A 20,537-nucleotide genomic window follows, 5' to 3' on the forward strand; every position below is an offset into this window, starting at 1 on the left:
AACCCTACGGAGCAAGCAGTTCTACTCTGTCGTATTAGGGTTACTATGAGTCAGAATCGACTTGATGGCAGTTTTTTTTTAAATGCATTACAATCCCATTTTAAAAATTTGAGTAGTGTTTTATCCTGAAGGGAGGCCTATTAGTATTTACATTGTAACGGGAATTTCTAGCTTTAAAATGACATTTTATACATGTGTCAAACTATGTTCCTGTTTCTGTCCTTATCAGATGACTGTGTGGTTTCTCCATGTTCCTAGGAAGGGCAGCACTAACTCAGTTAGAATAAAATAACACCCATCAATCAGGCTCTCACTTCATTCTAAGCAGCTCAGTGAATCATCTTCACATTCCATACATGTTCAAACATCTCCTCCTTACCCAGGAGAAGGCAAATTTTTTCTTAAAGGCCAGAGAGTAAATATTTGAGGCTTTTTACAGGCCGTACAGTCTCTGTCACAACTCCTCAACTCTGCCGCTGTAGCATGAAAGCACCACAGACAACCTGTAAACAAATGACTGTGGCTGTATCCCAGTAAAACTTTATTTACGAACACCGAGAATTGAATTTCATATTATTTTCACGTGCATAAAGTATTATTCTTCATTTGATTTTTTTCAACCATTTAAAAATGTAAACCCACTCTTAGCTCACAGGCCATACATACAGAAAACAGGTGGTGGGCTGGATTTGACCTGTGGGCTATCGTTTGTCAATCCTTGTCCTAAATGTCAATGTCTTCTTTGAACTTTGATACTTGGTACTATTTTCTAATCTTTTGACAGTTTTTTCTAGTCTCTAAAAAAATAGCTTATCTCAATATACCCATACTTCTCTCTATTTCTGTTTTCTCCTCCATTCTTATAACATCTGATTTTTTTATTCAGTCATAAATTTTATATAAACATAAGTTTTCAGAAAATAAGGAAATGTAAAGTTTACTTTCTCATGGATATAAGCTAATCCATCCAGAATCTCTCGAAAAAGCCTCCAGAGTCTGGTGGTGTCTTGATATAGGCCCTGGTCAATGGTGTCCCGCAAAGTGCTCTTCTCACAGTACTCCATCTACGGACAAGAACAGGCTGGTCAGCATGCGACTGTGCAAGAAGTCTAAATTAAGGAGGATAATTGCCATTAATGGTATCATCCACTTAAAAACATGCACCATGGATTTTGAACACTTACGGGAAAGCCTCGGTTTTTTTCAATTGAAAAAAGAAACCAACAATACTAAAAATTTGGGGACATACTCACAATCTCAGCACCCTAACCTAACCATTTTTATTTTTTATACTATTGCTTATGCTAAAAAATAAGACTAAACTTGTTTAAAATCCTTGTCACAAATAATAGAAACAAATGAGAATTCAGTAAAATCTTATTTGTTTTATGAGATTGCCTCCAAACACTTTCCAAGGGCTAATTAATCTAATGATGTCATCAGCCTTTCTTATTTATACATTAAATTAATGACAAATGACCTCTGAGTCTAGAACAAAACACTGTTAATATTAAAACATTCAAAAAGGGGCTCTGTCTGAACCCTCTTAAGTATATTAATGTATCAGAAAACAAAGCAGTTATCACTGACATCTTAAATCAGTTGATTTATGAAATTGGCCTATTATGTTTCAAACCAGTGCCAGAGTTGAGAATTCTCAGAAAAAAAGGATTTTATTGTTTTTAAAGAAACGAACATCTGCACTTGTCCTTACTCTTGTCCTTGGAATACCGTCTGCAAATAACGGCTCACCTTCCAGGTCTCAGCCAGGTCCTCACCAAGCCTTCTGGCTCCCACTCCACAACCCCACTCCCTCATGTACTTAGTCTATCTCATCATAACTAGAGAGCACACGGTAGAGTCAATAAACAGCCTTTTGGAGGACAAATGCTTTCTTACACACATGAGTGGTGCTTTAAAACTATTCATGTTAGGGAATACCTAAGACCAGCTCCAAATCCAGGAAAACAACCGCCAACTTCGTCCCTTTGGGAACACTACACCTGGTCTGAAGTTCCTTCTTCTATAGGCGCTGTATTTCACGTTCACAGATCTGCCTGCTTGCAGTTGTAACTGGAAACACTGATAATGGCCCACAGTCCTGGCTACTTGGGGCAGGGTGAAAACTTCCTCTTTGGTTTATGGCTGTCTCTCTGCTGGAACTGCTCACCCCTGTTCTCGATGCTGCCCCTCAGGCTTGTCAGCAGGCCAAAGCCTAGGCCTGTTTTTAATAACCCCTCACTGGAACTGGTTCCCTGTGCTTCTGCTCTCCCAGAGGTTGACAGACAAGCCTCTTGGTCTAAAGCCATGCCAGTGTTTCTCCTGCATGCACAACAGTGTGTGGGCCTCATGCCTTACTTGCCCACATTCAGCTAGTTAGACCAAGTGGAGTTTACGAACACGCATAGTCTAGCGTTTCCTGAACTCTGATACGGCTCTAAGCACTTCATATGCATTACTTCATTTATTCCTCACAACAAGTCTGAGATAGGGACTACCATTTAATGTGCAGATGGAGAATTTACAGGGCGTGTAAGAATCCTGCCTGAGCTCACAGCTGTGACTAGTGAGTCCAGGACGTGAACTTAAGCAGCTGGAATCCAGGTCCATAACCACTGCCCTATGCGCCTCCCTCAATGAGATGGCTTGACACAGTGGCAACATCAAAGGGCTCAAGTAGCAATGATTGTGAGGATGGCGCAGGACCAGGCAATGCTTTGTTCTGTTATACACAAGGTCGTTATGACGTGGGGTCAACTCGATGGCACCTGACAACAACAAGGCACTGCAGGAAAGCATGAGTTCAAGGCTGGGGTAAGGGCCTTGATGCTCGATCCTCTCTGGCCAATTCATCTTTGGCGGTGCCAGAGAGCCCTCTTCTGCCCACTGTCTTATTCTAGTCTCCCGAAACATACCTTCTAGCAATGTCTAGGGGTTGCTGCGTCACCAGGCTGCATGCCAGGGCCTCACCTGGATATACAGGTAGTGCACAGCCTCGGTTGTCACTGATGACTCACTCTCGTGGCAACCGTTCTTCTCACTGATGTCTTCTTCCTAATCCAGGAAGAACACATGAAAACTCAAAATCAGGGCTGAAGTTAAACAAGACCATCACCATCGTCAAGTATTTGCACCCTGCTGCCCCTCCATACGTGGGCAAGCCTGTTGCCTTAGAAGAAGGCCAATGAGCAGAACACAACCACTGTCTTTTAGAAACTTACAGCATTTTTAATGCAATTTTGCTATTACCAAAATCTATCATACAGTTTACAGGTCTGTTGCTATACAGGATGATGATGGGGCAAATGAGAAACAAGTAGGTATTAAAGACATGTAAACTACAGAAAGACTCCATGTCAAGCCAATTCTTACTATCGAGAGCCTTCTATGGATAAGAAGGGCAGAATGTATACAGGCTGGTATTTTAAGGCTTCAGTTTTACTGGAAGGCCTTCTTTCGGTGGTAGGCTTATTTTGGAAACAGAAGACTAAAAATCCATCTATAGCTAAAACAATTTAAATGTGGCCATATGGCCAAAGGTCATGCTGCTTTCTGGGCCACCATCCTGAAGAACAAGCACTGTGATCCTCCAGACTTCTGCTCCTCCACACGGCTAGTCTGTCCTGATAGCTAATCTGCTTTGTAATATACAGAACCTTTTTGTAAAATTCCTTTTTTCTTCTAATAGATGTACTTACATACTTTTCTCCCAAATAAGGAAAAAGCATTAGTTAGCATTTGGTCATTTCAGATTTACAGTTTTTTGGGGAAGCATTTTTCAACATGTTTCTTTTATCGAAGAAAAACCAAGCCAAACCGAATGGAAAACAACAACAAAACAAATACTAAACAAGCAAACAAACAAAACACCCGCACACCAAAGCTCTGCCCTGAAAGCAATCAAGTTTTGCTCTTGAGTCAGTTATATACCCTGGGAATTATCCATAGAAAACTGGTAATCTCTGGGAGGCTTCCACCCATCAATTTGAATGCTTGTGCAACACTGCCCTTAACTGAGCAAAACTAGGGTTATAAATTTGGTGCCCTTAGAATAATTTAATGTATCCTAAAACCACGCATACCTAACTTTTGTTTCAGCAGAAGTTTAGATTACTTATGCTATTATTCATGGTTGCATTGATCATTTATAAATTTTTAACTGCGAGGAGTTCTAGGCTATTTTAATAGCAAGGTACCCATTGCCATCGAGTCGATTTTGACTCATAGCAACCCTATAGGACAGAGTAGAACTGCCCCATGCAGTTTCCATACCGTTTCCAAGGAGTGCCTGGTGGATTCAAACTGCCGACCTTTTGGTTAGCAGCTGTGGCGCTTAACCACTACACCACCAGGGTTTCCAAAACCAATAGCAAGGTACGTACTTATAAGAAAAAAAAATTGGTTAATGCATTCAAACCTCCTTCATATCAATTTAACTGCCTGTCTAACAGAGTCTCCACGTGGGCTTGTCTTTATCTACCGGGAGTGCACCCTTACGGCCGCTCGTCCTGACACATTTCCTCCTGGTGATAAAGTCATCCCATCAGCCTCCAGCTGCAGACCCTTTCTCTGCAGCAACACTGCCAGCCCTCGCAGCTAAAAGCTTCCCCACTGAGCTCAGAGCACCGCTGGGTGGGGTCGGAGGCTGGAGCGGTGCTTGTCAAACATTTCTGACCGTGATCCACGCTAAGAAATGTATTTTACAGAACATACTCAGGAGAAACAAATTCTACAAACGGGGTGTGCCTTTAATAGTGGGATGCATTTTGGAATTCTCGACTCCTCTCTGCTGTATTAAAAATTAAATAATGCAACTGTGATCTTACTAAACTGACTTCATGACCTATTACTGGGTCATGATGCAGAGTTTCAAAACAATGTGATGGTCTATGAAAATAAGGAATCGAAATTAACTGATGTGGGGGGAGATTAGGCTGTCTAGTTACTCAGTTTGCGTCCAGTCCACATCTCCACCCATATAAATGTTTCCAAAATCCTCTAAGAAACTGCTTTCATTAAAAAAAGAAAAGAAAAAGCAGCAGCAGTATCTCAATTTGCTCCTTGTGTCTAAATGGAGGCATATTTTATTATGCGGACAAATTAAAGTCTCTCAGTAAATATATGAGTGGCATATATTTTGAATCATGTTTTAAAGTTGATGGCTTCTACATTTGCATGTCAGATTAAGGCTTTAATATTTTACCTGAGATTTATAAAGTCAACGTTAGTTTTCTCACACACCCACCCTATAAAACGGTATAATTTCTAAATTTACCTGATGCTGACTTTTACTGTTTTCATCTTCATTGTCAAAGATGATATCACTTTCAGAATCTGAAGGTCTTGAAAAGAGAAACAGAGCAATGCTAGAGAAAGCAGTATCTCTGTTATAGCTCTAGAGATCACCAGGCTTGTTAACTACTGGAAGGCGAAGAGGCTAGACTGTGCCATCACCCCAGGGCTTCCATCTGTACACAAACCATGCTGATTTCTCCTTCCTAATATGCAAAACAGAGACCTTTTGATTTAAATAAAAATCAGCCTTATTTTCCTGGAAAAAAGTTAATAGCTAAGAGTTATGATACATTCTATCCAACTGGATCCAGTGAAATAAAACCAGGTCACAATCCTGAAAGTAAATGCCCAGGGTGGCTTCTGAGATTCATAAACCTTCGTTTAGGATCAGAGCTACCGATTTGGCAGTCTTTACTGGAACTGCAGGTGGCCCTATATCAGGACTTCAAATTTCTTCTGAAAACGTCCCACAAGGTCGGAAGCCCTTATCTGAAGGGGAAGCCCTCTAAGAAACTCCATTAAATGTATTAAGATCAGATATGGGAAGTAATTTCTATTTTTGCCTTTCTCCAGGCTTGGATTTTGGAGATCTTTTGAAGATAATAAAATAAAAAACAAACAAAACCTTTAAATTGCATTTGGATACTCCCTAACAGTGGGTTTCTTCCCGCCTTTTGTTTTAACATGTTCAACAGCCTGGATTTCTAGATGAATCGCTTTCCCCTAGCGGGGCTTTAGGATGGGGGCCACCCCCGGAGGCCTGGCCTGCGCTCGCCCCATAAACCTGAACCTGGCGCCTACAGGAAGGACTGCGAGAAGACGCCGTGGCGCTCGTCCTCCTCGTCGTCCTCGTCGCTGCTGGAGCCCGGGCCGGCGGCGGGGAAGCGCGCGCTGGCCGAGCGCTCGCACGACGTGCTCCACTCCACCGAGCTGCTGAGGATGGGCGGTGGCGCGGCGGCCTCCACGCTGCCCGTGCCGTCCGTGTCGCCCGCCGGTGGCCCCGGCGTGCTTCGCCCGTTCCGGGCCTGGGGCCTCGAGTCCGGAGGCGGCGTCCCCGGGCCGGCCGGGCGCTCGTGCCGCTCGATCCAGGCGTTGTAGTAGCGCACGATGTTCTCATGGTGCAGGCGCGACAGGAGCGTCACCTCGCCCTTGATCCTGCGGAACTGCCTGCTGGCAGGGTTGATGGGGATGCGCTTCACAGCGTAGCAGCAGCCGTCGAGCTTGTTCTGCACCTGCCGCAGGGGAAGGGAAGGAAGGGAGCGGGTACTGTCATCCGCGCGGAGCCTCGCAGGCTGGCATTTATTCCGCGTCTCCCCACCCCTTCCCCGGGGAACCCCGAGCTCTAAGTGACAACAAACGTCGCCAGTTGCCGGTCGAGAACCCCATGTCTGCGGTTCTTAAGCTGGTGAAAGCCTTCATTTCCAAAATCTTAGAAAATGTCTCACCCCAACGGAGATTTACTTAGCTTGCTAAGAGGCCCAGGGAAAACAAAATCTCCTTTAGTCATTAATTTTATTGACATTTACTTTCCTGCTTTTCCAGTAGAACATCTGCTACCCTAAATTTCTAAGTAAACCTTGTTTTAAAAAGAATTATAATTACTAAGGGACTTTTAAAGTCAGTGTCGTCTTTCAGATGATTTTAGTTTTTCTGATTTTTTTTTTGCACTGAAAGTCACTAAAGACAAACTCCAAAAATTTTAACAGACTTGAATGCAAATTCTAATCCTTTGATTTATAGAGCTATGAGGGATTTGGGAAATGACAATTTCCACAAGACTCAATTTTCTTATCTATCACATGGCATTTATACTGCTTCCCTTATCCCAAACAGTGACTGTAAGGATTAAATGAGATAACGTGGGTAAAGCACATTTATCAAGGCCTCACAGAAAAAGTACTCAGTAAGGACTGCTATTAACACAATTACTGCCACTAGTTTTGTCACTGAGACTGAAGATTTATGACTAATGTGTACTAAATGAACTTTTTAGTTGACTAGGAGTTGGTTCCAGCTCATGGTGACCCCGTGTGCAGAGTGGGGCTGTCCATAGAGTTTTCAAGGCTGTGACCTTTCGGAAGCAGATTGCCAGGCCTGTCTTCTGGGGTGCCTCTGGGTGGATTTGAACTGCCAACCTTTCAGCTAGTAGTTAAATGCTCAAACGTTTGCGCCATGCAGGAACCTAGGAGTACTGTAAAACTGAGTTTCAGATTTCTTTTTTTGTGAGGCAGTAGTGGCAAGAGTACAAGCTTTGCAGTAAAACAGATACAAGTCTGAATGGTGGTTTCATTTCTTAGTAGTTGTGTAAACTCATGCAAATGACATAACTCCTCCGAGCCTCAGTCCCCTCATCTGGAAAATGAGGATAATATCTCATCAGAATGGCACAAGAGTGAAAGACAATGTTGGTAAAACAGGCACACGACTTGAAACATGGAACGTGCTCTCTATTCATACATTTAATCTACCTGCCTTAAGTTCGACTATATGAGATCTTGTATACCTATAAGGCACTGACTGGGGTGTGGAGCTAGCTACACTGGAAACTCAGTTACTAAAGCGGAAAGGTGCATAAACGGTAATGGATCCAACTGCCTACAAAATGCCAGATGACTGAGCAGCCTGCCCTACTTTAACCTAGAAACACAGAGCTGAAGTGTGGGGACTGTAGTGTTCTCACAGGCAAAAACTACAGAACAAACTTGGGGGATTAAATTACTAAGATATTTTTGTTATATGGAGTCCCTGGGTAGTACAAACAGTTAATACGCTCAGCTGCTAACCACAAGGTTGGAGGTTCAAGTCTACCCATGAGTACCTTGGAAGAAAGGCCTGGCGATCTACTTCTGAAAACTCAGTCATTGAAAACCCTGTGGAGCACACAGGGTTCTAGTCTGACACACATGGGGTCGCCACGAGTCAGAGTCACCACGACAGCCACTGTTTGTTATATGAGCTTATTCATTTTTCTTAACTACTCGTAAGGAAGCAAGGATCTTGTTAACATTTTACTTCAAGAATGTAAAGTACGAAGAAGTTAAAGGGTGTGATCAAAATCACACTGAGTTAAGGGGACACGTACACTGGAATCATCCACTCCTCTTTAAGATAACTGTGATTGTCCTGATCACCACATCTGTCTCCCACAGCAGACCTATTTTGTTACCTAACTTGTAATGTCTCTTCTTTCAAGAGAAAGCTGAAAATTTCCCATGATACTATAACTTCCTTTTGAAAACTTGCTTAAGATGATCTTTTTATCTCTAATTATTGCAGAAAACTCACTCTTTTTTCAGTGTAAAAGGTCTTCCCCAGTAATACTAGCATGTACTTTCCAGTACAGTAATATTTGCTAGTAACACTCCCAGAATCCTGCACAGACATATGCTGAATTGACGGTGGACCACCTTCGTGTGTGAAAGATGGCAGATACCTCATCTGGATTTAATAATATGGGTATTAATCTGGGTCTCCTAAATTCAATAAAAATACTTATATAAAAGCAGTTGAAATCCCTTTCTGCAAGGGGCAGGTAATAATAAAGTTCGACCCAAACAGTGGAATGAAGAAAAGAAGACCTAACGACAGGATGCTTTGATTATGCATCACTCATTTTCCAGCTCAATAATAAAAGCCATCAAAACCCTGTGGGGCCCTTTCCAGCTAGAGCTCCACCTCTGTTCTAACCTTGGAACCTTTTTATCCACTGCCACTCTAACAGCGAGCGAACAGGAGAGAAAGAGAACAATTTTCCTTCTGATTCAAAGCACACAAAAACGCTTCACTTAGAGGTGCTGACTCCACCTGAGGTGCTGTTATAACCAGGTGTTTTCCATGTTAATGCTCTATATTAAGCAAGACACGAGGAGTGATGTGCCCTTAAGGTGCCCAGTATAACTTCAAATAAAGCCTTTAATTCCAAGAAGGTGTAGATGATCCTAGCTTCAAATGGTACCATTCAATTTCCCTCCCTGCCCCCAAATAGAAGTCAAGTCGTAAGTCTTTGTGTACATGGAACAGGGAAGGAGCTCTGACAGGAACTGGGGACAACTCTGCATCACACCTTGATGACAGCTCCAAAGGCCCCTTTGCCAAGAAGTTGTAGTTCTTCAAACTCAATGAAATAGCGTGAAAACTGTCTCTGTGTTTCACTGAAGAATGCAGCGCTGGGTAGCTGGTTGCGAGGGATCACAGTCTCAACATAATCTTGTCCTCCAGAATCTGAGATGTCACAAAGAGTAAGAGGCAAATAAGAATAAGACGTAAAAATATTGGAAGGGCTACAATACCCAGCAAGCGTGCAAGCACTGGAAGAAAGGTTCCCAACCTGTAAGTTGAAAAAGTATCTCTTACCTGGCAGACCCTTTAATAACTTTTTTCACTTGTTCTCCTTAAAGTAGGTAGAAATATATAATTAGCCTAATTTTACAGGTGAGGGTGACTGCGACAGAGTATGTGACTGAATGACCAAACCCAGGTCTCCTGACCCATCCCCCAACCTTACGGAGGCTCCGTAATCTGCCTGGCCACGACAAGGGGTGACCACCAGAAACTAACAAGCAGCAGCAGGGAAATCTGTTGCTGCTGTTGTTAGCTGCCATCGAGTCAGTCCCCGACTCATGGGGACCCCTGAGTAGAACTGCTGCAGAAGGTTTCTTGTATCTTTATGGAAGCAGATCGCCAGGCCTTTTCTTCCAGGGAGCTGCTGGGTGGGTTCGAACCACCAGCCCGTCTGGTTAGCAGCAGATTGCAAACTGTTTGCACCACCAGGCTCCTTAGGGAAATCTAGTTAAACGCAATAAGGGTGACATGACAATACCCAAACCAAACCTGTTGCCATTGAGTTGGTTCCGACTCACAGCAACCCCACAGAACAGAGTAGAACTGCCCCACAGGGTTTCCAAGGCTATAAATCTTTATGGAAGCAGACTACGATATCTTTCTCCCCCGGAGCCGCTGGTGGTGGGATCCAACTGCCAATCTTTCGGTTAGCAGCTGAGCCATCAGGGCTCCTTATAGCTCTGTATAGAACAGATTAAATAAATAATCCATCCAGTCCCTTCCAAGTTTAAGTCTATGCATAATTTCAAAATAATTTAATGTCAAACAGGGTATCAAAAAAGAATGGTAACAGGCTCACCTTCAGGGCTTTGTTCCAGCAAGGGCGTTTTTGGCTGCGGATTTATGAAGCTGTGTTTTAACAGCTGCTGAGGACTCCATCTTTCCTTGTCATCCAAGCAGACACACCTCAATGAGAGGACAGAAGAATCTCAGCGACACGCAAAATAACCGCTCAACTAGCTAACCCAAGGCATTTAACTAAGGGCTCATTTCTTAAAGAGACACATTAGAGAATTTGTGTTCTTTGTGGACCAAAAAGCACTTATAAGCCAATTTAAACCAACGAGCATTTCTGCCGGCTTTAGGTGCTGAACACCGGGCTGGGCACGAGTGGGCAATAAAAAAAAAAGTGCGGCCTCTAGAGGCAGGAAGACTTACTTTCATAGAATAATTTTTGAAAAAGTCTAAGCACAAGTAAGCCATGGGTTTCACTCCCATGAACAGTTCAATGACTTGTCACGCTAAACTGGCCTTTCCAGGGGCTAGTCATAAATAAAGCTTTCCAAAGGGAAATCAAATCAGAGAGCTGATGGAGGCCTGGGCCCACTGTGATAAACTTTAAACGAAGCTCGTCTGTGCTAGTATGAAGTGACTTGGTAACATTTAGGGAGTAATTTTTTTAAGTCCCATAGTTTGCTGCTTAACTTTCTTTTAATCCTTGCTCCTTGAGTCTATTATATTAATTTACTACTTACTGTTCTAGTAAACAGTTTGTTTTTTAAAAAATTTTTTCATTTTTTTTATTAGTCACTTATTTTTGTTGTTGCTGTCAAAAGTATATACAGCAAAACATACCAATTCAACAATTTCTACATATACAACTCTGTGACATTAGTTACATTCTTCAAGTTGTATAGCCATTCTTACCTTCCTTTTCCAAATTTTTCCTCCACCATTAACATAAACTCACTGCCCCCCAAAATTCCTATCTAACTTTTTGAGTTGCTGTTGTCAGTCTGATCCCACATAGATGGTTCTTTAAAAAAGCACAATGCTCAAGGCAGACAGTCTTTAGTAACTAAGCTAAATTATTGTTTGGTCCAAAGACTTCGGGGGATATTCGTGGTTTAAGGTTTAAAGATTATCTCCGGGCAATAGTTTTGGGAGTTCATCTAGCTTCAATGGCTCCGGAAAAATCTGGATTCCATGGAAATTTGAATTCTGTTCCAAATTTCCCCCCTTTAGATCAGGATTCTTTTACGGCATCTTTGATCAAACCGTTCAATGGTAGCAGGGAACCATCCAGTTCTTAGAGTCTCACGGCAAATGAGGCACTTGTTCGTGGAGGCAATTAGCCACACATTTACTCCTATTCCTGACTTTCTTTTTCTGTTTTTGTATTTAATGAGTGCAAGCACACTTAACTCAGTCTCAAACAAGGCATACTGTTAACCTACTGGCTCTCAAAGTGGGGTCCCTGGCCAGCATCACTTGGGGGATTTGCCAGAACTACAAATCCCACCCACCCTGTACCTAGTCAACTCTAAGAGTATGGACAGTAATCTGTGATTGAACCAGCCCTACAGGCGATTTCCACCTAAACTAAAGTCTGAGAACCACTGTTCTAACTAATGTAAGCTGTTTAGGTTTCATGACAATGACCCAAGTAGTACCGTTTGGTAGCTTTTGACCCTAAATATAAACAATGTGTTTAAAAAAACAAACCACATTGTGAGTTCTGGACTTAAAAATCTCTCTATATGTGGTGGTGACAGCAACCATCACAAAGGGTAATGCTTTTTTTTTTTCTTTTCTTTTTTGGTCACAGAACTAGACAGCAAAGCACTCCTAATTTCCTACCTTGAAAGGGCAAGAAAAGATCCCAATAAAATCAGCTGCATGACTGTGTATTTTTCCCTAAATTTAAAACTAGTTTTTAGTTATATCAATAAGATATGAATACCTACTTTTCCTTGTAAATATTGAAACACTACTGATAATGATAAAGTCTTTGACCAAACTCCCCTTTCAACCCCTCCCCTGGCCTTAGTGTATCATTTCAGGTCTTTTTCTATGCAGTTACATGTACAAAACACACATCTGTCCAAAGAAAATACATGCTATTGTGTTTTGGACATTTTTTTTTTTTAATGACATCATCCTGTACATATTATTCTTCATTTTGCTTTCTTCATTCCACCATGTGTCTCAGAGATCCTTCTAATACAGTATCTAAGGGTCTCCTTTTTCACAGTCTACAGGTATAGAGGAAACCCTGGTGGCATACTGGTTAAGTGCTACGGCTGCTAACCAAAAGGCTGGCAGTTCAAATCCACCAGGCGCTCCTTGGAAACTCCATGGGGCAGTGCTACTCTGTCCTGTAGGGTTTCTATGAGTTGGAATTGACTTGACGGCCACGAGTTTGTTTTTTTTTTTTTTTGGTTATAGGTGTGGACCTACCAGAATTATTCACACACTTTCCTACTGGAAGACACTTAGGCTATTTCCAATTTTTTACTTGTACAAAAAAAATGCTATGGTGAACATTCCAAAACATGTTTTGTTGTGTTTCTGAAGCACATTATCAGCTCTAACTCAACTGTGGCCTTACTGTGACTGACATGATAATAAATCTTGATCAAAAAAGTTTTTTAAAGCTCAGCTAGAATGAATTATATCTTTAAGAAATTTTATAGCCACCAAAATTTCATTTGAAAAGATGAAATTTCCTGAGTCAATAATTTCCACAAACTAGTCACACAGAGCAAAGGCAAATGCTAAATCTAGCTCTGAACCAAAATGGATGAAATGCTGGGAAACTTACACATGAAATCCACAGTTGTCATGACTGAGGAGGATGAGGATAATGAATACTGATTCAGCACGGACTATCCCAGCACTTTACAGATACGACATCATTTAATCCTCACGACAACCTCATGAGGTAGCTCGTATTATTACCCCTGTTTTACAGAGGAAACTCAGGGCCGGGAGTTTAAGCCACTCAGCCCGTTAGGAATCCAGGTGGGACCTGAACCCAGCTGTCTGGCTCCAGAACCTGGGCTCTCCACCACCACAGAGACTTGGAAACAAAACTGTTCTCCAAAGGGTGTTCACCAGTCAGTAAAATATAACCACAAATGAAATGTTGCTCTGCTTTTGTTCTTTTTTTTCCCTACAAATTAAAAAAAAAAAAAAAAAATTTTTTTTTTTTTTTTTAAATTTTGTTGTTGATATGCATCCGTTCTTCATAGATGATTTTTTTCTTTCATTAACTGGGGTTGAAGAGGTGGCAGCAAAGTTAGTGAACTAATACTCTGAAGCTCCTTCTTAGCCAAGCACAGTCTGTCAGACCACGAGGAAGGAGAAGAATACACAAAACACTCTCAAGGACAACCATGTTGACAGAACAAGAAACAGTGCTGATTTCGGGTTCAAAATGGACAGAGCGTGGAGTGATTTTCTATAGGAAGAGAACTAGGAACGTTTTAGATACTGAGCCAGCCATTTTGCTGTTAAACATGAAAAATATGTTCTACCTAAACCTCCCAGAGCTTTTTTAAAAATACATAACGCTACTGCTAATTTATTATTCTTGACTAATGAAGAAAGGCAGAAAGCTCAAGGCAACATTTTGAAGACTAAAATGAGTATTTCCATCAGTGGTTCTCTCATCATATTTTCTCTGACGTCATTTTAGCCAGCCTTATCATTAGGGTACAGTTAAATAAATATTTCAAAGTTCTACTGCATTTAAAAGAGATCAAAGATTTCTTTAAAAATTTTAAGTATATTTTAAGGAAGAACACAGCATAAAGAATCAAAGTGAATCCCTTTCCACAACTGTATGTATGCCACATCTATTTTGTGGTATGCAGAAATGATCTCACTTAAATATAAGTGCAGCTACTTACACGTTTATAATGGGTAAGACAGTAGGTGACAGGAAAAAACAATATGGACAAGGTCAACTGGAGACAGATAAATGGAGATAGGGAAAGAAATGTGAAAGAGAAAAGAAAATGTAGGGAGTGGGTGAAGTGAATAAAAGTGAATGGTAGGGAAAAATGACTAGGGGAAAAAAGGAAGGTTTAATTGTGTTCCCCCAAAATAGGTGTCAACTTGGTTAGGCCATGATTCCCAGTATTGTGTGGCTGTCTTCCATTTTGTGATTTTCCTATGTGTTATAAATCCTAATCTCTGGCTGTGGTTAAAGAGGATTAGGGTGGATGTAACACGCTTGCTCAGGTCCCATCCCTGATCCAATGTAGAGGGAGTTTCCTTGGGGTGTGGCCTGTACCACCTTTTATCTTACAAGAGATAAAAGGAAAGGGAAGCAAGCAGAGAGTTGGGGACCTCACACTACCAAGAAAGCAGCACTGGGAGCAGAGTGTGTCCTTTGGATCTGAGGTTCCTGTGCTGAGATGCTCCCAGACCAAGGGAAGATTGATGACAAGGACCCTCCCCCAGAGCCAACAGAAACAGAAAGCCTTCCCCTGGAGCGGACACCCTGAATTTTGACTTGTAGCCTACTAGACTGTGAGAGAACAAATTTCTCTTTGTTAAAGCCATCCACTTGTGGTGTTTCTGTTATAGCAGCACTAGATGACTCAGACAGGTAGGAAGCAAGACAACATGTAAAAAAGGGACGAAACCTTCAAAAAGTTAAACATGGAACTACCATATGATCCAGCAATTCCACTCCTAGGTACACACCCCAGAGACTTAAAAGTAGTCATGTGAACAGGCACAGGTATACCACTGTTCATTGCAGCACTATTCACAATTGCCAAAAGGTGGACACAACCTAAATGTCCATCAGCAGATGATTGGATACAACAAAATGAGGTATAGCCATACAATGAAATATTACTCAGCCATAAAGAGAAGTCCCAAAACATGCTACAACATGGATGAACCCTGAAAACATTATGCTGAGTGAAGTAAGTCAATCACAAAAGGATAAATAAATATATGATCTCACACATATGAACTATCTAGAATAGGCAGATGTATAGACACCAAAGTTTATTGGCTACCAGCGGCGGGAGGGAGGGGGCAAAGGGGAGTCATTGTTTATAAGCAGTGAGTCTGTCTGTGGTGACAGAAAATCTGGCGGCAGATAACTGCTGATGGTTACACAACACAATTAATGTCACTGATGTCACTACATCGTACATGTGAAAAACTCTCAATTGGCAAATGTTGCATTATATATATTTTTACAACAATTAAAAAAATCTAAGAACGATACAATCTTTTTCTTTTTAATTTTTATAAAGAAAAGTATTGATTTATCTGTTACATATGATGGAAATTTTTGCTAGCTAGGACTTTTTTTTAATGCCTAAGGTGTTTTCTGACCAACCGAAGCGTTTCTATTAATTTTACGCTCTAACAGTTGCTATTTCTATTATGATTTTTTTCATCTCTTAGAAAATCCTTCCACTTTGCAAAATAAATATGCAAGTACAAAAAAGCGTAGGGGGGAAGGGGTGGCAGAAAGAAACCAGTCCGGGTCAGCTTCTGTAGGAAAGTTCCGCCAGGGGAGTATCTGGAAAAACCCAGACTAAAGGAATCTTATTTCCCATTTAACAGAGCAATTGAGAGTATTTAGCTCTGGCTTGGACTGTGAACAGAGGCAGGGCTAAACTAGAGAAGACTGAAGGACCTGAATAAAGCCTCTCGGTAAGAATTCTCTCAAACTGGACAAAATTTAGCCCCTTTAAATACGCACCTATAATGTACAGGTACCCAGAACCCTCTCCCTACAGTAAAGAGTCATGTGCATTCTACGACTTGGTTGAATGAGACACTGCTAATGAAAAAGGTTAAGAACCAGGGCAGAATTGCACCCCTAAAGCTCTTTCTAAATAGGAGGCTTTGCCTGTGATGGCTTAGGAACCAGTAGTGAAGCTAACTGGAGAAGGCCTTCCACTTGGAACACCCAGGGCACTTCTCACCGCGGCAATCCCTACTGACACCCCAGAGCACTCTGGGCAGTCACCAGAAGTAGTTTCAGTGAACCTAGGAGAACGTGGGAGTTAAGAGAGTGACAAACATAAGAGAGAATACAGGAAATAGGTGGCTGGGAAAGTATTAGAGCAAAGAGAGAGCCCTAATCCTGTTCCCCTTCAGCTATGTAGGTGCTTAGCACACCCACACACAATCACATGTGCAGGGATAAAATTCGATGAAAGATTCTCAGTGATACTCACTTCTTCAGAAAGTCTTGAAAGTCAGCTGGTAAGTCACTAGGGATGGTCACGGGGTACTCTTCACACTCTTGGCCTTGGCTGAGGGACAGCAGGAGAAGGCCAAGACGCCACACATCCCCTTTCTTCCCTGTTTTATAAGGCAGGGCATTGTCACTAAAACGAACTCGCGTTTGCTCAAAAACATCTTCCTTGCAGATGTCTGCTAGGCGCTTGGAAATGCTGTAGTCCGTGATCTTGATGGTGCCCTTGGCGTCCACCAAGACGTTGGATGCACTCAGAACCTTGTGTACCACGGAATTGCTGTGCAAGTACTCGAGGCCCGCCAGGAGCTGGGCTGCGTACCTGCGAAGCTGATGCAAAGGGACTGGGCCTGAGTGGCTCAGGTGGGTGGCGAGAGACACCCCAGTGATGTGCTCCACTAAAATGTCCACCACGATGGAGTTGTCTTGCTCTTTGAGGTTCATTGCAATGTAGCGCACTACATTTGGGTGACTCAGTTTCACCAGGGAGTTAAATTCTGTTTCTGCCCCTTGAATCTGATAAGGAAGAAACAAGATAAAATCTGATTCATCAACTGGACTGGTGTTTCACTTCAAAAGCGAAGCATTTGAAGAAAATGTATTTTTAAAGGAGACAAAAGTGAATATGGGTCCTCCCCAAATCTATACAGTCAAGCTAATAGCTCAGAAAGATGAAAAAAAAGAATAATTTAGTTAATTCTCAACTTCTTTTATCTCAAACCCTAGTCTAAAATTACTAAAAATAAGTAAGTGGCTTTTAAAAGCAGTTTCTTTTGAGACATGGCCACCAAAAAAAAAAAAAAGAACCTTTTTTAAAATAACATTTTCTGACTGTAGATTCACTGTTAAAATTTTAGAATAGCAGTAAAAAGAAAGGAAAAAAACCCAAATTATCTATATTGCCACCACCCAAAGATATCTGTTATTTCACTGTATTTACTTTCCATTTTTCTTTCTGTACACAAATACACATTTCTACATCTAGTGCTTTACCTACTATTTTGTAAACTGTTAATTACTTAATGCTGTGATATGCAATACTAAATGTTCTCTTTAAGCTTTGTATCATAAATTAAAATTCTCCAGTTCTCCAAAACTGTTTTGAAGAAATATTTCAAAAGAGTAGAGAAAACAGAAATGAAAGCAAAAAGCGCCATTATGAAATATAAACCAGTCCGCGTTGACGAGATGGCTGCTACTAAGAACTGTTAAGAAGATGGCTGCAGAAGCTTTGACCTTTTCGTGGAAGTTCTGAAGGCAGCAGCGACCAGCTGAGAAAACCCAGGCAGAGAAGGTGCTGGTCCCCCACCGTCCCCTCTGGGTAAACACATCTGGGTCATCTCTGTGAGATGATCAAACGCTGACCTATTTTGTCATCCCCTAGAGCTTCAGGAGTGGAATCGACTCAACTGCAATGGGTTTAGAGCTTTGCGACGGGGCCTTTTGCTCAACCATGTAACACCGACCTGCTTTCTGCACTTATCAATCTTCTCTTTTTCTTGACTGGTAAGGAAGGGGCCCATTTTTTTCTGCCACTTAAGGACCCACTCATACAACAAGACAAAGCTGCCAGCGGCTGTTTCCAAAGCATTGTAGACGGACTTTCCAAGCTGCTCGTCACTGCCTGCATGTTAAGCAGAGAATGTAATTAAATCTCACTGGTGCATTTTCTATGGGAAAAAAGGAGGGAAATAAATGTACATTCGACAATGGATATCGTGTGCTAACTATGAAAAATATTATTTCATGTAGTACATGTTCTTTTATAACCAATTTTTATATTTAACAACATATCCTAACCCCTAAAATATTAATTTTTACAAAGGGACAAGAACCAACAATGAGATCTTAGTATTAGACCAGATCAAGAGGCCAATATTTTATTATACTAGCCATTATTCACAACGTTACTTTCGTAACCAATTCACCTCTGATCACTGCCTTCTGGTGCAATAATGTAAACATGTAGCTAAACACCAAGTAAAAGAACCCTCCATTGAGATTACTCCGTAAGTATAGATTAGTGTGCACGATCGAAACAGGTTCTAGTAATTTGGAAATCTGAATACGTCACTGACTTCCCAAATACAAAATCTGAACACGCTCAGTAAATACAAACTGGCCAGTGCTTCCCAGGAAAGGAACTGGAAATGACAGTTTAAATTGGAAGCTAGAAAGACAGACACATTTATTTAGTGATAGGCCTATGGTTTCCACTTGTACCAAAGAGAGCTAAACTTCTGTAACACCAAAAAATTTCCTTTTAAAAATCTACCTTTTCTTTAAAGGCTATAGTAGAAAATTACCAAAAAACAGAACTGGAAAATGGAGAAAAATATTACCCACCATATCACTATTTTGTGTTACTTTTCAAATCATAGTATACACAGCAGGTTCTCATCCTTGGCACTACTGCCATTTGGATGGATAACCCTCTGCTGCAGGGGCCGTCTTGTGCTCTACAGGATATTTAGTGGCACCCCTGGCCTCTTCCCACTAGCACTCTCCTCCACCTGTTGTGACCATCAAAATGTCTCCAGACACAAAGAAGGCAATGACATGGTGTTTTGAAGACCAAGGGACTTTATCGTGTCCTTTCTTAAACATGTTACTTCCTTGTTTTAGCCAATCCCCTGAAAATGATGATGAAGGAATGGGTAAGATGGAGCAACCCATAGTTTATTTTCCTTTTCTTTTGCCCTTATTCATCAGTAAACGTCCCCTAGGGGACAAAATCACTCCCTGGTTGAAAATCTCTGAAGAGAAAAAAGTATTCTGCTTTTTCCTCTTAGATATAAATGATAGTTTTCTGTACGCCATGTAGTTTTCATACCCAAAAAAAGTTTTTTAAGGAAACAATTACTTTTTCCATTTGAAAAATTAAAAATGAGTAATTGGTATAATAAGCCAAGGTAGTCTTTCCAAAAACACTTTGGAGAAAGATGAACTAACTCACCTAGAATTTTTATCTGAGAAGCAGTTTCTATTTCACAGAAATGCTTACAGTTTACAGATTTGAATTAAAATGACCTATTATGCTTGCCACAAATAACTCTTGACATTCTTAGCCTAAATGAAACAAAAACCCATTGCCATTAAGTCAATTCTGACTCAGAGCGACCCTATGGGACAGTGTAGAACTGCCCCATAGGGTTTCCAAGGCTGAAATCTTTACTGAAGCAGATTGCCACATCTTTCTCCTGCAGGGTGGCTGGTGGGCTTGAATCACCGACCTTTTGGTTAGCAGTCAAGTGCTTAACCACTGTGCCACCAGGGCTCCTGCATTCTTAGCCTAAGTGGGGAAAAACCCTGATATTTGCAGATTTGTCAACCAAAGGGAACAACCTGTGTAGAATGTGAAATTTAAGTGGTTATACATTGGAGACATGATATTAAATGTTCACGGGATGGAGTGTGATGCTATTTACATAAAGCCTAAGAAAAGGTATATATAGTGCAATGTCTTGCCATATGTATCTCTTCAATTGGAAGTAGGTCGGCATTTTGTAATTGCTGGGTTTTGGGGGTATTATGAGTCTTACATACTTTGGACATGTTGTCAGGAGTGATCAGTCCCTGGAGAAGGATATCACACTTGGTAAAGTAGAGGGTCAGCAAAAAAGAGGAAGACCCTCAATGAGACAGATTGACACAGTGACTGCAACAACGGGCTTAAGCACAACAATGACTGTGAGGATGGCGCAGGACCAGACAGTGTTTTGTTCTGTTGTAGACAGGGTCACTATGAGTTGGAACTGACGTGACGGCACCTAACAACAGCAACAATAACTACATAATTTTATTATCGCTATCCTCTTCTTTGGCACGATGGGGATACTAAAAAGGACAAAAGGACACACTGCAAAGAGGCTAAAGGACAATCTGCTACCATAAGAACCCTTATTGACAGTCTATAATACACTAACAGTGATCATTTATAGAC

General features: G+C 41.4%; 1 protein-coding gene across 10 annotated transcripts in view; it reads right to left on the bottom strand.

Annotated features, from left to right (window-relative positions):
• The window catches only part of EIF2AK4 (eukaryotic translation initiation factor 2 alpha kinase 4), a 105,998-nt gene that overhangs the window by 46,705 nt on the left and 38,756 nt on the right, over positions 1-20,537 (bottom strand). For all 10 annotated transcript variants that reach the window (XR_010323114.1, XM_064292204.1, XM_064292202.1 and 7 more), the window contains 8 exons: positions 18,061-18,218; positions 16,575-17,110; positions 10,436-10,542; positions 9,359-9,516; positions 6,097-6,527; positions 5,276-5,342; positions 2,971-3,054; positions 942-1,064 (listed from right to left, as the gene is read on the bottom strand). Coding sequence is in view for 9 of the 10 variants with exons in the window: in XM_064292204.1 (XP_064148274.1) it covers positions 942-1,064; positions 2,971-3,054; positions 5,276-5,342; positions 6,097-6,527; positions 9,359-9,516; positions 10,436-10,542; positions 16,575-17,110; positions 18,061-18,218 (1,664 nt within the window). In the remaining variant the exon portion in view is untranslated. The remainder of the gene's footprint in view (positions 1-941; positions 1,065-2,970; positions 3,055-5,275; positions 5,343-6,096; positions 6,528-9,358; positions 9,517-10,435; positions 10,543-16,574; positions 17,111-18,060; positions 18,219-20,537) is intronic.

The sequence above is a fragment of the Loxodonta africana genome, chromosome 10, assembly GCF_030014295.1.
Source record: "Loxodonta africana isolate mLoxAfr1 chromosome 10, mLoxAfr1.hap2, whole genome shotgun sequence".
In the NCBI taxonomy this organism is placed as follows: domain Eukaryota; kingdom Metazoa; phylum Chordata; class Mammalia; order Proboscidea; family Elephantidae; genus Loxodonta; species Loxodonta africana.